The following is a 17,529-nucleotide window of genomic DNA, read 5'->3' on the forward strand; positions in this document are numbered from 1 at the left end:
ATTATTTTTATAATTTTTCTAATATAAATGCTGCAGTATCCTTTTTTAAAAAAGAAAATTGATTCTGATACACAAACAAGAATAACAGACTTACTTTTTCTTTCTTGTTTAAGGTTTCTCTATTAGAATACCGTAAGAGACAACGTGAAGCTAGGAAGAGTGGGTCTAAGCCAGAGAACTTTGCTTTGATTAGTGTGTCACCTCACCCAAGTGGGAACCTGAGCAGCAGTGGCGACGGGTGTATCCACAGCAGTGAAAACGGGGAGCAGGCAGAAAACCAGACTAGCTTGCCTTTACCACCACCCGCTGCTGCCGCCGCTGCCGCTGCTTACAGTGCCTCTTCTGAAGAAGGCAGCAGTAACTGTCCTGTTAAAGACACTAATTCCAGTGAGAAGAAAGACCCAGAAGTTCAGTGGTAAGCCCCTTCTACAATGTGCCACTATGCAAGGAGAAAAAAACTGTTAGAGAATTCTTCTACCTGTTTGCTGTTTTGGAATGATAAAATAGACAGTGATTGAAGGTGATCACCTCAGAAGCTGTGGCTGTAAACTATGTAAATATTCCTTCCTGCAGAACTTGCCACTCCACGCAGTGTCCTAGACAGTTTCTTTACCTCCCCTACCAGTTAATTTTGGCTGAAGAAGCAGTTTTACTGTTTGAATAAGACCACAGCAACTGCATTTAAGATGGGTCGTGGCAGCCGTGTGAGAGACTGCTCAGTCCCCAGTGCACACTTACCACTGTGACACAAGGCACTTGGATTCTGTTGGAGGGATTTTGCTCCCTTTGGCAACCTAACATGACCTTAAAAATGTTAACACAATATTTCCAGCTTACCCTTCTTTCACCAGGAAATTACCAGAGACAAATGTTGGTCTGATTTCTTAGAGTAAACCGTAATAAAATCTCAGTTTGGAGCATGGTTAGCAATATAAGAGGCTATTTTCAAAGCTTAACCTCAAAGTTTTGTCCCATTATAGCAAACTCCTTCATCTGAAGGACATTTTGCTCATCGGGAGACAGAAGAGTTAACCTAGCTGGTGACAGCCTCTCTGACCTTAGGATGTGTTTTCTTTTAAAGGACTGCCTCCACTTCAGTGGAGCAAGTGAGAGAGAGAAGTTACCAGAGAGCCTTACTGCTCAGTGACCACCGCAAAGACAAAGACAGTGGTGAGTGCGCTTGCTTCTGCTCTCCCAATGCTTCTGCCTGCTTGTGTTCTGCTCCCTGTGAGCGCGCTAATGGTCTCTCTGGGTCTGCTCTGCTTCATCCATAGGGGGAGAGTCACCATGTGTCTCATGCTCACCGAGTCATGTTCAGTCTTCACCTTCATCTCATTCAAATCACATTCCCCAGGTGCACGCTCAGAGCCTAGCTCCTTCTTTGAGTGAACTCATGGCAGGTCAGTAAGCAGATGACCGACCTCTCATGGTGATTATGTTAAAGTGCTTTATAGTAAGAGAAAGAACTGTGTACAGTGAGCACTGTGTGTGTCTACAAGAGGCAGTATGTCTTGTAATCTTATTTACTGTAGGTTTCTTCTACCTTACAGACCCTGATCCGGAAGGTACAGAAGCCACAAGTACAAGTGAATGTCCATCCCCTGACACTTGTCAGAGCCCTTCTAAAACAAGCAAGGTAACGACACTGACCTTTCAAGTCTGGTCCCTCATGGAAGCTGGTGGGAACATCAGACTGACCTTTCCCTGCCACATCAAGTGTCAGTTTGTGATCTCTGTACTCTTCCTGTTTCCTCACTCTCGTGTTGAGCTGTGTGTACAGACAATCCTGACTTAACCTTGAAGTTTTCTAAGTACCCTTCCATAGTCTACATTTCTCACTCAAGTTCATTCCTGACTTCATGGGATATTCTCGAGACAGGGTTTCTCCGTATAGCCCTGGCTGTCCTGGAACTCACTTTGTAGACCAGGCTGGCCTCGAACTCAGAAATCCACCTGCCTCTGCCTCCTGAGTGCTGGGACTAAAGCCGTGCGCCACCACGCCCAGCTCATGGGATACTCTTAAGGACCTGCCAAGCAGCATTCCGTATGTCAAAACTCAGGTGACATTCATCCAGAATAGACAGTTCTCTCTATCCTGGTCTGTGATGAGCTGATGGCTCAATGGGCTTGCAGACCACTGTAAAATTGAGGGCCACACTGGGGTTACCCTTGGAAGTAAAAAAAGCATTTTAAGGCTAAATGGTTTAATGAACAATTTTTGTTTATTCAAAGCAGTTTATCTTTAGTTGGGTAAGGAAATTATATGAAATCAAAATTTGCTAAGTTTTAAGGTTGTCAGAGGCTGAAAGTTGTTTGAAGAAAATGGAAAATAGAGACCACCAGGTCTAGAGAATGTATTTAAGCTTACACAAATGGAAAACCTTACACAATGTACTGAGAAAAACTCACCATTGTCGTCCTCACACTGCTTCCTGCCCTCTTATTAAATAACATTAAATTCCAGTGACATTCTCTCATACTTCTTTTTTTTTTTCCTTCATAGCCTGGTTCACCAGGGCCAATCAATCCTGCTCAGTCACATGGGAAAATACTCACAAAACCAGATTGCCACTGGGAGGCAACTGCCACTGTATCAGAAGCTGAGAACCCAGAGCCTCAGCACAGACAGCTGTCAAGTAACGCCCCAGCACTTTCTCAGAACCACGCTCCTCAGGCCCACGCTCTGAGTGCGAATGATCAACTTCCGCAAAAGCTGCCTTCTGCACCGACGAAGTTGCACTGTCCTCCGTCACCTCACACAGAAAACCCTCCCAAGTCCTCCACACCTCATACCCCCGTGCAGCATGGTTACCTCTCGCCAAAGCCTCCTTCACAGCACTTAGGATCTCCCTTCAGGCCTCACCACTCACAATCACCTCAAGTTGGAACTCCTCAACGAGAGACTCCGAGAAACTTTTACCCAGCGGCACAGAGCCTTCAAGCTAACCCTCAGCAGGCGACTTCTGGAGCGTTATTTACCCAGACACCCTCAGGACAATCTTCAGCAACATACAGTCAGTTCAACCCACAGAGTCTCAACAGCGCGGCACCGCCCCCGCCACCCCCTCCCCCTCCTTCATCCTACTATCAAAACCAGCAGCCCTCTGCAAACTTTCAGAATTATAATCAGCTAAAAGGTAGTCTTTCCCAACAAACTGTGTTTACATCTGGACCAAATCAAGCACTTCCTGGCACCACAAGCCAGCAATCAGTTCCTGGACATCACGTTACTCCAGGGCATTTTCTGCCATCTCAAAACCCCACCATTCACCATCAACCTGCTGCTGCTGTGGTCCCGCCCCCGCCCCCGCCCCCGCCTGCTCCAGGACCACACCTCATACAGCAGCCAAGCTCACATCAGCAGCACTCTGTAGCACATGGAGTTGGGCCAGTTCATGCTGTTACGCCTGGGTCACACATTCATTCTCAAACTGCAGGACACCATTTACCACCACCCCCTCCACCACCTGGTCCCGCCCCACATCACCATCCACCGCCCCATCCTTCCACGGGACTGCAAAGTCTACAAGCACAACACCAGCATGTAGTAAACTCAGCACCCCCGCCCCCTCCCCCTCCCCCGCCCCCTCCTCCAGCCAGTGTTCTGGTTTCTGGGCATCATTCAGCATCAGGTCAAGCCTTACACCACCCACCTCATCAAGGACCTCCACTTTTCCCTGCAAGCGCTCATCCAGCCGTCCCGCCGTACCCCTCACAAGCCACACATCATACCACTTTGGGACCGGGACCCCAACACCAGCCTTCCGGAACAGGGCCACATTGTCCATTACCAGTTGCAGGTCCTCATCTCCAGCCCCAAGGACCAAACAGTATTCCAACACCTACTGCTTCAGGGTTCTGTCCTCATCCTCATCCTGGCTCTGTGGCCCTGCCACATGGGGTGCAAGGACCTCAGCAGGCATCGCCAGTGCCTGCACAGATTCCAATTCACAGAGCACAGGTGCCACCAACATTTCAAAACAATTACCACGGTTCAGGGTGGCATTAAAATGGACTCCAATAACATTTTTTAAAATGTTCTGTAAGATAAACTGTATATTTCATATGTACCTGTTAAGGTACTTTTTAAAGCTTGTACATGAAACTTTGTATAAAAAAACAAAAAACAAAACAAACAAAAAAAACCAACAAAAGCAAACACCAGTGCTCTTTCATTGTATCTTTCCCATTTTTGCTTTTTACACTTCCTTATGAAATGTGCTCTTAAGCCAGCTGTAGGTATCTTTATTTTGTAAGTGAACATTCCAACTTTTTCTGACCATGGATCTGATGATACATGACCTTTAAATCTCATTGTTGCAGTTAAATTCATTTAGTGAGTATTTTCTGTATTATTTTATACATATGCATTAAGTATACAGCTAAAGAAAGCACTAAGGATTTCCTTTTTTTTTTATGGTCAGCAGTTATTTGAGTGCATCTTAGGTCTGAAAATGCAATACAGGTTTTTATAATTTGGTGTGGACATGGCTCATATTGTTTTATCAGTTTTTTGCAAGCAAAATGTAATTTAATGTATAGATAATTTTTAGTGTCTCCTGACAGACTGTAAATACTGAATTTCCTTTGCGTATATAATTGCTCCCGCCCTTTTCATTTGGAATATAGCACTGTACATATGGCAAGTCTGCTGCAAACGTGTGATCTCTGTGAAAGTAGTACAGCACATGACCTTTCCTTTTTATTTCAATACGCTGTCACATTGAAGCACTGGTTGGGCATTTTAATTCATGTTAATAAACCACAATTATGTCAGTTTTACTAAATTGTTCTGTACAACTTCTGAGATTGAGGTCTGCTTAATGATTTTACAAAAGTTAAGATTTTCAAATATAATTTGTAAGTAAAGAATCATTCATTTACTTCGGTAGCTGTTACCTCAGCTGCACTGCAGGCTACCAGCAGCCGATCTGGGTGAGTCTCACAGCCCTCTCTACTGCTTGCCTTTCCTTTAGAAGCACGGGTCACAGGAAATTAAATAGCCACTCTGTGCGACTTAGCTAACAGTCTAAGAACCTAACATTCTAATCCAACATTAATCCACATTACTGATGCATTCCATACTGTACAGTTGCACACTGCAGTTTAACGCACTTTGAAAAGCAGTAATTTACTTAAAACAGGGAGATTTAATTTGTACAGTTTGAAGTATGACTGAAATAGCTCCACTAATCAAAACTGATATAAAAATATGTTTAATACTAGCTTTAGGGCTTTTTTTTTTTTTAAGTTGTAGAAAATAGGTCTCTTTAAACAAAACCAAGGGCAAAAGGCATTATTCTGAAATACGTCAAATAGAATGAAGAGGGTTTCAGTGAATATTTTATTACTGAAAGAAGATACACCAGTTGTGACTTTTTTTTTTTTAAATTATCAGCTTCTGCTGTCTACCTCTCAGGAGTGGCCCTGTTTTGCCACCTTCCAAACATGTGACACAATTGGGCCCAGTATATAAATTTTGTGCATCAGGAAAAACAGCAAACTCAAGAAATTAGATTTGGTAGTGACTTAAATCATGTTTTATCATTTAATTCCCATTTGAAAATTAACTCTGATGATATTCGAGAATACAGCTCATTTAGGGCTTAAAATCAGTGACCCAAGTTTCTCAAGACCACCGGTCTCCTTGCCCATGTTCCCCTCTGGATGCTTACCAAAGAAACCGGAGTCTGAAAACTGACAGGTTCACATTGTGTCCCTCCATGACAATTTCACACAGACCAAAAAGAAATGGCAATATTCATCCTTAAAATAGCCAGCTATCTAAGTAATTCATAATGAAAGCTCTTCTGCAAACTGAAAGACTTCAACTAAATAGAATCTTTAATGGACACACTCTACAAACTTCTAATTCAGAGAGAGAGAGATTTGGGGGGGAGGGGGTGGCATCCCTAGGTAGGCAGATCTCCAAGTCCTTGCCTCACAAAATAAGAAAAATAATCCAAACGTGTTTTCTATTCCAATGAAAGTTTTTTTTACTCATGCCTGTTAAGTTATGCATGGTGCAGGGAATATGGAAAAACACGCAGATCTCGTCTAAAAAGTAGACTTCTTTTACACTCCTACTACTTTTTCTCTGGATGGCTCCGCCATTTTTTAGAGTAGCTCTTTCTGGATCTGCTCAAGTCACATGTGAGACCACTGCTTGTAATCTTCCATGAAGATTTCATAGGGGCTATAATGTTCCAAATAACCAATGGTTCGCTTTAAGCTTTTATTCTTTTCCTTCTTCCTAGGTTTTCCTTCACTATATAACCTTGGGTGGCCTGGAGCTTATGCAGCCCAGGCTGGCCTCAGAGATCTTCCTGCCTCTGCCTCCCAAGTGCTGATATTAAAGGAGTGCACCACCACACCCAACCTTTACATTTATTCTTTATCATCATGCTACCAAGAATCGGATATAACCATATGGTACCCAATCACAAAAGTGTATGCTAGAACTCCTTGGTATATCATAAACTTGCTAGGGTATTAATAGAAGAACCACCTTAAGATTAATATTCTAGCTTCCTTTTCCAACTAGACATTTCTAACCTCATTAGACAAATTTCATTCAAATGGTAAAAGTTCTTTCAGAGGTAGGGAAAACATAAACACACTCTGTGGTTCTTATAGGAATGTTTCTATAGAAATCATGACTTAGCAGCCACCATTTGTCATAGGCTCTATAAGGAAACGTACAGCCTCATTGGAAAACCCCAGCATGCATAGTTTGTGAATGAGTGGCATCGTCTATCTCACTACAGTGTATGATATAAAATGTTAAACCCTAAGAAGGATATGTGTCTCGTTCACACAGGGAAAGATTGGAGGGGACGGGGGAGGGAACCATTGCACTTATATGAAACACTGATTAAAAAAAGGGAACACCCACATTGTAGATAATGAAGCTATAACTAAAGCCTCGCTCATAAATCCATTCTGCCTTAATGTATGTTCTGTGACAATCTGCAACTCCTTTAGCTTTGTTGACACTACTAAGAGCAAAGGTATGTTGATTCTGTCTCTTCAAATACAGGGCAATAAGCAAGGCAATGTCTGGAAAAACACCCCAAAACACTTTAATTTTTAAGACAAGTGCAAGCACCCCAAACAAAGGATTATTGTTACAACACTTGTTAGCTTTTCACAATCTAATTATTGCAAAGGCATATGAATAAATGTTAATGGACAAAGTCAAGAAAAACGAGGCACCTTAATGAATAAAAATTTTTTAAAAAAAGACATTCAACCCACTGACTTCTAAAAGAGGCTAAATACACCTCCTATGTTACATTCTAAAATAGTATTGCCTACTAATGGTTTGTATCCTGGATTCTACAGTTAATTTTAAGGAAATGCATAAACTAAAACTGTATGCGGTCTGCAAAGGGGAAATGACCTTCTCATTCATGGGAGGTAAGGAAAAGGCAAGGGAAGCTGCTACAGCAAGGGAAGCTGCCTACGGACGGCATGGACATGGTCGCTGTTACCTTTAAGCTGTGAGGAGTGTTCGGTCCACTGCATTGCAAACTGTATAAGCCACACCTTGTGTTTTAAACAAACACGATCATGCTTTTCCAAAAATATTTTTTTCATTCCACACACTGAACATATTTCTCTTGTCCAATTTAATCTACGTATTTAACTTACAGTGCTGGTGAGAGGTGACGCTACAGGGGATTGGGCCATCACATTTTAAGTGGAAATGACTGATACTTTAAACATAGCTTAAAAATATGCAAAATACAAATGGAACTGCTAGATTATAGTGTCAAATTTTTAAAGTTTTTCTCTCTTTAAAGTGCCACAGAGGGCATGGCACGTCATCCAGAACCACTTGGGTTGTTATGGAATGAAAAGTTTGTGCAACTTCTTGAAGCAGTGGAAATCTGCAACATGCAATGTAGGCCAAAAAGCGCTCAGGACTGGGTAGCTTTTCTGAATGTGAATCCTCATCCCCTATTTATGCAAAGTAATAGTTACATACACTATTATAATACAGGAATGATTTCCCTTTGCCAGAAGATAAAATTGTACATTTCCTTGCTCTTTCTTGGTTCCAACTGATAATTTCTTAAGATTGTAAATTATATAATACTCAGCTAAAATATGTCTTCATAAATAGTTACAGAACCTGCCAAAACACAAAGGGGAAAGTATTTTTCGTTCAAAAAAAAAATGACATTTGAATGTCACACAACACAAGAAACAATGCTTAGAGACATGTTATTGTTTCCAGAAGAAAATGGCCAGTAAACTACTTAGCTGAAGACAAAGACCAGCCTTCCCCAGGACCGTGGTGCACAGGAAGCAAAGTGTCAAACAACAGTACCTCAAAAGCACAACAAAGGTCTGAGGGTGGAGCCAGCTCACTGGTAATCCTCTTAAAGAATGAGAGCCACTGTGTAGGTCCAATGTACTGGGAGAAATTTGCTAGCTCAGAATGCTATATTTGTAGAATCTGCTAAGAATTCAACCAAGGATGTCGAAGGCATTCGCCAGCTGAGGCTCGTTTTTCTGGAACCATCTCTAACATTGGGATCAGGAAATCGGTAAATTGTGCAGCATCTTCATGGGGCCAGCCATACTTTTCCACAAGTACATCAAAGAGGCTCCAGGGCTTCAGCTTGGTGATGTGCCGCAGTTCTCCTGGAGAAGAGAGAAGCACAGCATCAGAGACACTCCACAAGTGCACATCTCAGGATGACCTGAGCCAGACAGGCTTGCTCTCACTGCAGCAGACGATTTACCTCTCAAAACCTATGACTACAACAAAGAACACTAGCTTTTCTCCCTAACCAAGTCTCACTGAAGAGCTAAGGATCGAGTCGAAGCACTCTAGGTGGATGTAAATGGATTAAGTGAACAAATAAATCAGCTCTGCTTCCTGAGATGCAAAAGCCCTGAGAATGTCTGCTTCCCACTCGAGAGCCACTCACACTCCAGCTTTGGTGGTGGTGCCGCCATCTGTAAACTGGCTTAGGCTACCTGGATAATGCAGACTATCTGAAGTTGTGCTACTGTGTTTTCACATGGGAAGACAAGGAAGTCTGTGCTCCTACCTCAATGCAAATCTAACTTTTTCTGATGGTGCACATGGCCTTTTGAACTGTGCTGTGCACTGGCTCCACAGGGCTAACAGGCACACGGCTAGTACACGTACAGAGCATAGGAACTCTACTTTGTCTAAATTTAAAAAAATAGCCTCAAGCAGCTACTAGCAACCCAAAACAATTTTTATCTCTACTCATTTATTGTAAAATATGACCTCAAGGACAGTTTCTTATAAAACCTTAAGTTAAAATGTTCTAATGTGGGGGGAAAAAGAGGTGGGGGGGAGGGGCAGTGGTGGCACACGCTTTTAATCCCAGCACTTGGGAGGCAGAAGCAGGCGGATGGATTTCTGAGTTCAAGGCCAGCCTGGTCTACAGAGCGAGTTCCAAAATAGCCAGGGCTACACAACACAGAGAAATTCTGTCTCAAAACAACAACAACAAAAAATGTTCTAATGTGTCAACTGTATATAAAAGTATAGCTACCCAAGGTTAGGAAGCTCTGACATAGTAGAAAAAATAACAGTAGGTAGTCTTCTTTTAAATATCTTTTTTAAAAAAGGAAAGTTATTTTCAAGTCAAATAGCTAGGTGAGGGTAACTTTCATTTCTGTGTTGGAAAATGTTCACAGACTATCTACAGCTGCCCAAAAGTGACCGTCTTGGGCAACCCTCAGTGGACCTCTGTGAATCTCCCACCTGTCCAGCTCCTTACCATACCTGCAGTGGCACACTGCCCCTTGAGTGGAGTCCGGCAATCAAGCCCTGGCAACTACACAAGTACTGGATGACCTGCATCAGAGGCAGGACTATGTCAGTCACCTCTGCTGCATCAGAGGCAGGACTATGTCAGTCACCTATGCAAACCAATTTAGAAACCCCACCCCCAATATTACTTACAAATGTAAAAAGGAAACAAAAACAAACAAACAAAGGAATCACAGCATTCCCCTCTGTGCCCTGCAGTCCTTTCCTTTCTATATACTCTGAAGTGGCCGTTCCTGTCTGTCCAGAGAATCACCTCCACGCTATACACAGGGTTCCATAAAGAAACTTGGAATGGTTCCTGGTTGAAGGAGGTGGGGTAACAAGTGAGAAGACAGTTAAGCACTGCCTTGACACTGAGATCAGATCTCTAGGTCTAATGAAGAAACAGACCAGCAATTTCAACAGTTTGTAAAACTCAGGTCCAAAGGCTGTTGGTATGGGTAAACAGGGCTTGCCACTCAACAATGTGAACCTGACAATCTAAGTCTGGTCATGTAGAGATGAAAGAAAAAAACTGACTCCACAAAGCTGTTCCCTGACCTCCACACATGCATTGTGCAACATGAAACTCCACCAAACACACCATACATAAAGAGCAAAATAATAACAATTTAAAACACATTTGAGCAATCACTGGAGATCTATCCCTCAAACCCCAAAAGTCCAGCTATGGAGATAGTCAAAGGATATGAACTATTGCTTCCTCCCAGTGCCCAATGAGGTCAATATTTAGGTGGAAGCTAAAAAGTCAAGCACTTACAAGAATCATATGGGACAATGGTATGTAGTAAAAGTCTCAAAGCTATGTTTTACACATAGTCAAAGATTGACTTAAAAATACTTAGGAACATAGAACGCAGGTCCATCAAAACCCAGCTCTGCAGGCAGCAAATGTCTCCCGGGTACCTTTCCAGTAGATTAACCACGCTACAGAGACGGACTGCTGACCTCAGCCTTAACAGACTGCCATTCACACATGACATTGAGGTAAGCTATCTGGTAAAACAGGAACTTCCTTGACATTTAATTATTCTGTCTTGGCATAGACAAGCTTGCAAATGAATACAACGGCTGGCAAGCACTGTGTACTAGAGCAGGAGGGTGCACTGGGCGAGCCTAACAGCTTTTCTGGCTAAGGTGCTTCAATGAACACCAAACTAAGTACATTTGACCCTTTATTTACATAGAAACTGGTTCCAGGACTGAACCTTCACCAACAATCCAAAGATATTCAATATTCAAAATAAACTAGCACAGAATTTGCATATAGCTGTGCACAATGCACATACCTCACACCCACATCCCCATACTGTTTTCCCTGTTCTTTCCTTTAAAAAAAAGAAAAAAGACATAGTTCTCACTATGTAGCCTAGACTAGCCCGGAATTCACAATGTACTTGCTTCCAAGTAGACTATAGACTGGGACTAGAGGTCTCCACCTACACACAGGACACAAAGCGAGCACCACAGACAGTTATGTTCTATTGTTTGGGGACTGGGACAAAGAAAACAGTACACGTTTTTATAAATGCATCTGTGGTCTGATGCCAACTAAAATCTTAGATGTGGAGCAAGAGAAACTAAAAGATTCACCATGTCATCTTTTGTGGAAAGTACACAGTGGGATGGGCCCGAGGAACTGCACATCCCAAGTCTAGAAACTGAAACCCTGGGGACAAGCAATATAGAAAAAGACATTACACAATGGACCTCCTATGATGAGTGACACTCAAAACGAGCTGTGCTGAAATCACCTCCTGCCCATGGGTATTTACATGTCCTTGAAATAGAAAGGACTTTCATGTCCAATCTTCAAGATAGTTCATCGTGTCAATGTAAAGATTCCAAAATCTGAGGAAATCAGAAAGTTGGAAACCTGCCATTTCAAGAATTTTGGACAAGGGATATTCTACTTGTTATAATGAAAATTACTTCAAATTTGTAATAACTCAGTACCAAACTGCTTAAAACTTAAAACCAGACCCAGAAAACTTCAGCAGTTAAGAGCACTCCTTAAGCCGGGCGTGGTGGCGCACGCCTTTAATCCCAGCATTTGGGAGGCAGAGGCAGGCGCATTTCTGAGTTCGAGGCCAGCCTGGTCTACAGAGTGAGTTCCAGGACAGCCAGGGCTACACAGAGAAACCCTGTCTCAAAAAAACAAAAACAAACAAACAAACAAAGCACTCCATGCTCTTACAGGAACCTGGCTCGGTCCCCAATATGCACCTGGTGGTTAACAATCATCTGCAACTCCAATTTCAGGAGATCCGATTCCCTTTTTTGATGTCTGCAGGCATCAGGCACATATACAATGCACTCACAGAGAATAAATCCTAAAGCCAGCTACGGCCTGGGCACAGCCTATGGAGACCACTGCTTTCTGCAGCAGCACTCTGGTCTCTGCCTGCGCACTGCTCTGGTACTGCCTGCCTCAGCCAGAGTGCACAAGTAGGCATGCTCAAATTGCTCCAGGCTCTTTTCTTTGTTTCCTCTTTCATTGTTTCAGAGTCAACCTACACACAGAGCTTCAAGGGAGGACCAGGCCCACCCTTCCAAGAGATTCCAAAGACAGTCTACTCCAAGAGGGTCCTCCTGTTTATGTTACCAAAGCCCTGTCATACCCAGTCTGTGCAGTTGGAAAACTGAAGTGATGTGAAAATCTTGAGTCTTTTAAAATGTGAAACCCAAACATTGAGCAGAACAGGGCCAGCACCAAGCCTGACAGCTCCAGTGATCAGATCCTATACCAACAGGGCTGCACAGGAGGTTAGATTTAAAACAACCTCCAATATTTGAATTCAAAATATGGAATACAGAGTAGATTAGGGTCACACTGTAATTTTGAGGTCAGCCATCTGAGATGTGTACAAGACCCTGTGATGATGTCAGGAAGGAGCTACAGTATTTCTTTAAAACTCACTTCCTATAAGACCACACTCCGTGTGGCAAGGCTTCCTTGCTCTCTTACCTCACCTCAGAGGATTAGGGTGCTGGCCCTCACATCAGGAATCTATACTGTCTCCTGGAAACTTCTTTACTACACTCTGACATTTTCAATTGAATTTCATTAAATGTTTAAAGTTTTTTATTAATATGTGTCTTATGTGTATGAGCAGTTTGCTTGGATACATAATTGTGCACCACACGCGTGCCTGGAGCCCCTGGAGACCAGATGAGAGTGTTGAATTCCCTGGAACGTCAATTACAGTTGTGAGCCCCCATGTGGGTGCTAGGAATAAAACACAGGTCCTCCATAAGAGCACCAAGTGCTCTCAACCCTTCCAGCGTCTTTAAATAAAGAAATCTGTACATGTCTGTTTTGTTTGTGTAGAAACATGTGTACCATGCACACACAAGTCAGAAAACTGTGGGCGTCTCCTTCTACCTGGTTCCTAGGGGTTAAACTCAGGTCATGGACCCTGCGGCACATTCTCCCTGCTGACCAATTGAAGGCCTGGATTAATTAATTAGTTAATTAATGAAGTCTTAGGAGCTAAGCTGTGTAGCTGGTCTTTGCTGCTTTGTGGGTTCTTCTCTTCTCTACCCTTCACTGGCCCCTCTTACCCCCAGTTACTAGATATAAGAGAGAGAACAACAGAGGGGAGAGGAGAAAGGGAAAGGGGGTGGTGCAGGGGGCTGGGGGATACAGTTTGATTGATTCTTGAATCTAATTTCTTTCCTTTTGTTTCTTCTTTGAGCACAAACAGCAGGGTAGCCATCTCCTCTGAATGACCAACCGTTACCTCTCGGGGGCCCTAGCATTTATATAGCCTCTGAAAATTTCTCACAATTCCAAATGTCACACAATCGAAGAAGCTCTCTGGAGCTGGAAAAAGCATGCCTCTTCTGACAAATCCTAGCCAGCTGTTGTGGAGAGCCCAAAGCAGCTCCCAGCCCTGCCCCTTGGATGAAATGAAAGCACAGATTTACAACATTTCTGCTTTTAAAGAAACCAAAATTCTAAAACTGTCACTACAAAGTCAGACTTACATCTGTGCACACAGCCAGCTATATCCTAGTGAACTTGATGTCCCATGTGGGAAAAAGTTTAGGTAACCTATCCCTCTCAGGCATCAATTTTTGATCCAATAAATTCAGTAAAAGATGGCAACATATGGTGCAATGCACCCAGCCCAGGAAGGGCCACTGATTAACCTGCCAAGCTGTGTAGAGTTGTCACTCAGTTCACAGGGAATCAATCAGACCAGGAACAAACCCCACATCTTAACACTCGGGTTTCCTTTTGTCTTCATTTTGAGATAGATCTGACACTGTAGCTCACATTGGCCTTCAACTCCAAGTGAGTCTCCAACTTCACTCCTATTTGCCACACACTATGATTTCTTAATGGGTTTTTGTGGATAATGTTCACACCCAAGAAACAACCAGCAAATTAACATTTATTGGATAACAGCAGTAACTACACTGCTTGCTCCAAAATCGAGTTTAGATTTTAACTTCTGGTCAAGGGGTGACACAAACTAGCACTGGCTATGCCTTTCAGAAGGAGCCCCATTCTCCTCCTCAGACCAGCAGTGCAGGTAGAAACCTCCTCACTGCAAATGACAAAGAATAGAAAAGGACTCCTAGCAGATGATTTTCTGCCTGTTGCAAGCATGAGGAAAAGCAGAAGAGCAGCTTTCTACTGTGCTTCTATCTTCCTCAGGTGGGGCATGTTACAAACCCGGAATGGAGAAGACCGGTGCACTGGGCATGGCGCATGCTGTCACTCCCTGCACTCAGGAGACAGGAAGGCCAGTCTGGTCCACACTGCCCACTGTTTAAATACAAAAACAAAGAGCCATATCTATCTTCTCATTCATGATAAGTCTTCCCTCATCCTACTTACTGTAGATTCTGTCAAATTTCACATCTCCTCTGACTATCACAGGCATTAAATGCAAACAACTACCAGAAAGGGGACTACACACCCAACCTCAGAGTTCACTTTCAGGATCTCTGGCCTCTATGTCCAAAAGAAGGGCAAGTATTCTAGTTACTACAGAAACAGCAAACCAAAATGATCTCAATCTCCCACTAAGAAGAATGTGCAGTACACAGCACAGTGGTACAGCATCAGGGAAACTGTTCCTGGCCTCCACACTCTTCCTAGTGCTGTTAAAAAGAACCCAAGCTCTTAAGTCCTAAAGCAAGAGTGCTAAAGATGCTTATAGACACATACCACAAATGTCCAAGGAGAAGAACCCCCATGTGGCCACAGTCAAAGCACTGCAGGACAACCACATCTCCCCAAAACCATCGGAGCACCTCATTTGCCAACTGTCTTTCAAGGTAGATTCTTCCAACTGGGGAAGAAGAGTGTCAATGCTGCTGTTGGTTCTGGGATGGCATTTAACAGAAATCAACATAATGGCTTACAACTCCTTGCCAGCTGAAAACCATAGGGAGCCTAAGAGCACAGCTGGACATGGTGACTTGTGCCTTGTGACTCAGGCACTTAGAAGGCTGAGGCTAGAGGATCAGGAGATCAAGACCCTGCCTCAAAAAGAAAGAATGGGCTGGAGAGATGACTCAGCAGCAGTTAAGAGCACTGGCTGCTCTTCCAAAAGATCCAGGTTCAGTTTTTAGTACCCATATGGTAGCTCAAGACCATCTGTAACTTCAATCCCAAGGTATACAATGCCCTCGCCTATAGGTACCACATATACACATGGACAGAGCACAGGCAAAACACTTATACACATAAAATACTGAAGGGGGAGAGGGAGGGGGATCGCAGGGAGATGGCTTAGCAAATAAAAAGGCTTGCCACAAAGCCTAATGACATGAATTTGGTCCCCCAGGAACCACATGGTATGAAGTAGACAACCTTTGGTGTCCGCATATGTCATCTATGACCTCCCCAGTAAGTAATAAATGTATTTAAAAAGATGAAGAGAGGAAGAAAGGAAGGGGAGGTAAAAAGGAAATAACCTGGACTGGACTCTACACCTACTCAAGGTATGCATGCACGCTTGTGTGTGTGTGTGTGTGTGTGTGTGTGTGTGTGTGTGTGTGTGTGTATGTGTGTGTGTGTGTTTGGTGTCCACAGCGCCAGGATCACAAGCATATGCACCGATATGGCTGCCTTGTCTCTGTAAGCACTGGGACTGAGCTCAGCCCTTCAAGGGCATACAGCAACCACTTTACCAACTCTCCCAGCTCCTCAAGCAAACTTTAACAGAGGATGTAAATAAACTGAATCTAAGCTGGTAAACACAGGCTCCCAAGCCAAGAGCGCCAGCGTTTTGCTGTCCTCGGCAGGATCCCCCAGGCCATGGTAACCTGTGATGGCCAGTGTAGCTGAGGACGACCTTAGTTCCCCGCCCTCCCGCTCCCAGCCTTCTCTGAGGATCCACTTCTTAGGGTGAGGAGAGAGACACACTGCTTGAAGGTATGTTTAAGAACTGGGACTACCTGCAAACTACACAATGACATTAAAACCAGTCACCCATGGGACTGTCTACATAACCCAAAGTACATGTCCCCTGACTTCACAGGCCCACACAATGCCAAAGAGCTGAGACACACCCAAGAAAATGCCCATGGCCATCACGATACCCATGTGCAGGCTGTCTCACTAAACTCTAGGAACAGGAAGAGAAGTCTAGTGTGATCTAGGCTGGCCTTGGACTCTTGATTCCCCAGGCTCGGGCTCCGAGTACTGGGATTACAGGGGTGAGTTATCACACCCAGCTGAATCTGGTTCTCTCTCCAAACCCACTTGAAGTCCTTTCTAAACGTCTGTGAATACACACACTGGTGCTTGGAGCGGAGTTACGAGGTAGCTGTTTGAGAAAGGATTGCTGGAAGCCTACTCGTTTATAAAGGTTTCACTCTATAGATACCAGATGGTTTCAGATTATTCTGTGAGTACCTTCTCCAGCAGAATTCCCCAGTTGAAAAGTCTTGATCTTTTCCATGGCTCAAATATGAATGCACAATTTCTCCTTTTGGGAGAAGATCGTGCTGAAAATGCGTGCTGCAGAAGTACCGTTACCTTTTCTGGTGAAAAACTCCTTGGAATATTTCCCCAACATAGCGTATTTTCGAGGGACTTTCCCCAGCAGTTCAATGATCAATGCTATGTGATCTGCATTGGGAAACATTGCCAGCAAAACAGAAACACACGACAGTTTAATCAGTACCCTGCATGCAGACATGGTTACTGCCCGCACAGACAGAAACGGAGCACGACTGGAATGGCCTTTGTCCAGCTGATTCAGAACTCAGAGCTGAGGGCACCCAGCTGTCCCTGGGCACCAAGAAGGGCCCAGTGTACAGAGTGACAACATCACAGCCCAGACTCAGTCTTCGGTCGGTCAGCATTTATCCAGCACAGCCATTCTGCTCGGCTGGTTTGGAATTTAGAAGAACTGCTTTAGTCGTGTTAACACTGCTGCTTCTGCAGCTATTCCATTTCTGTCTGCATCGTGGCACATTTCAAAGAGAAGAGGTACTACCTCTGCGATTGAAGAATTCCCGAGAATATTTTCCAGACAGAGCAAAGTGCCTTGGGATACTGCCTAGCAGCTCTATGATGTGGGCTATGTGGTCTATGAGGAGAGAGCAAAAGGGACATGGGAATGGGGAGGGCACAGGGAAGGAGGGAGGGAGAAGAGGGAAAGGGAAATTAGTAAAACTCAGAAATCAATTCAAATCAACAATGTCTGCAGCCCATCCATGCAGAGCTCTGTGGGACTGGC

The 17,529-nt window shown here is 43.7% G+C and overlaps 2 protein-coding genes across 19 annotated transcripts in view; one reads left to right on the forward strand and one right to left on the reverse strand.

The window, feature by feature from the left end:
* Kmt2e (lysine methyltransferase 2E (inactive)) overlaps positions 1–4,830 on the forward strand; it is a 68,169-nt gene extending 63,339 nt beyond the window's left edge. For all 3 annotated transcript variants that reach the window (XM_029477081.2, XM_021161961.3, XM_029477084.2), the window contains 5 exons: positions 114–415; positions 1,082–1,170; positions 1,275–1,400; positions 1,551–1,636; positions 2,504–4,830. In XM_029477081.2, the coding sequence (XP_029332941.1) occupies positions 114–415; positions 1,082–1,170; positions 1,275–1,400; positions 1,551–1,636; positions 2,504–4,009 (2,109 nt within the window). In that variant the 3' untranslated portion in view covers positions 4,010–4,830. The remainder of the gene's footprint in view (positions 1–113; positions 416–1,081; positions 1,171–1,274; positions 1,401–1,550; positions 1,637–2,503) is intronic.
* A 2,228-nt stretch (positions 4,831–7,058) lies between these two features.
* The window catches only part of Srpk2 (SRSF protein kinase 2), a 174,591-nt gene continuing 164,120 nt past the window's right edge, over positions 7,059–17,529 (reverse strand). For 10 of the 16 annotated variants that reach the window (XM_029477090.2, XM_085836510.1, XM_029477098.2 and 7 more), the window contains 3 exons: positions 17,287–17,379; positions 16,824–16,916; positions 7,059–8,652 (listed from right to left, as the gene is read on the reverse strand). In XM_029477090.2, the coding sequence (XP_029332950.1) occupies positions 8,468–8,652; positions 16,824–16,916; positions 17,287–17,379 (371 nt within the window). In that variant the 3' untranslated portion in view covers positions 7,059–8,467. The remainder of the gene's footprint in view (positions 8,653–16,823; positions 16,917–17,286; positions 17,380–17,529) is intronic. The other 6 variants (XM_029477095.2, XM_029477088.2, XM_021161962.3 and 3 more) reach the window with 2 other exon arrangements.

The sequence above is a fragment of the Mus caroli genome, unplaced genomic scaffold (genome assembly GCF_978045245.1).
Source record: "Mus caroli unplaced genomic scaffold, Mus_caroli_1 scaffold_4, whole genome shotgun sequence".
NCBI classification, from domain to species: Eukaryota; Metazoa; Chordata; class Mammalia; order Rodentia; family Muridae; genus Mus; species Mus caroli.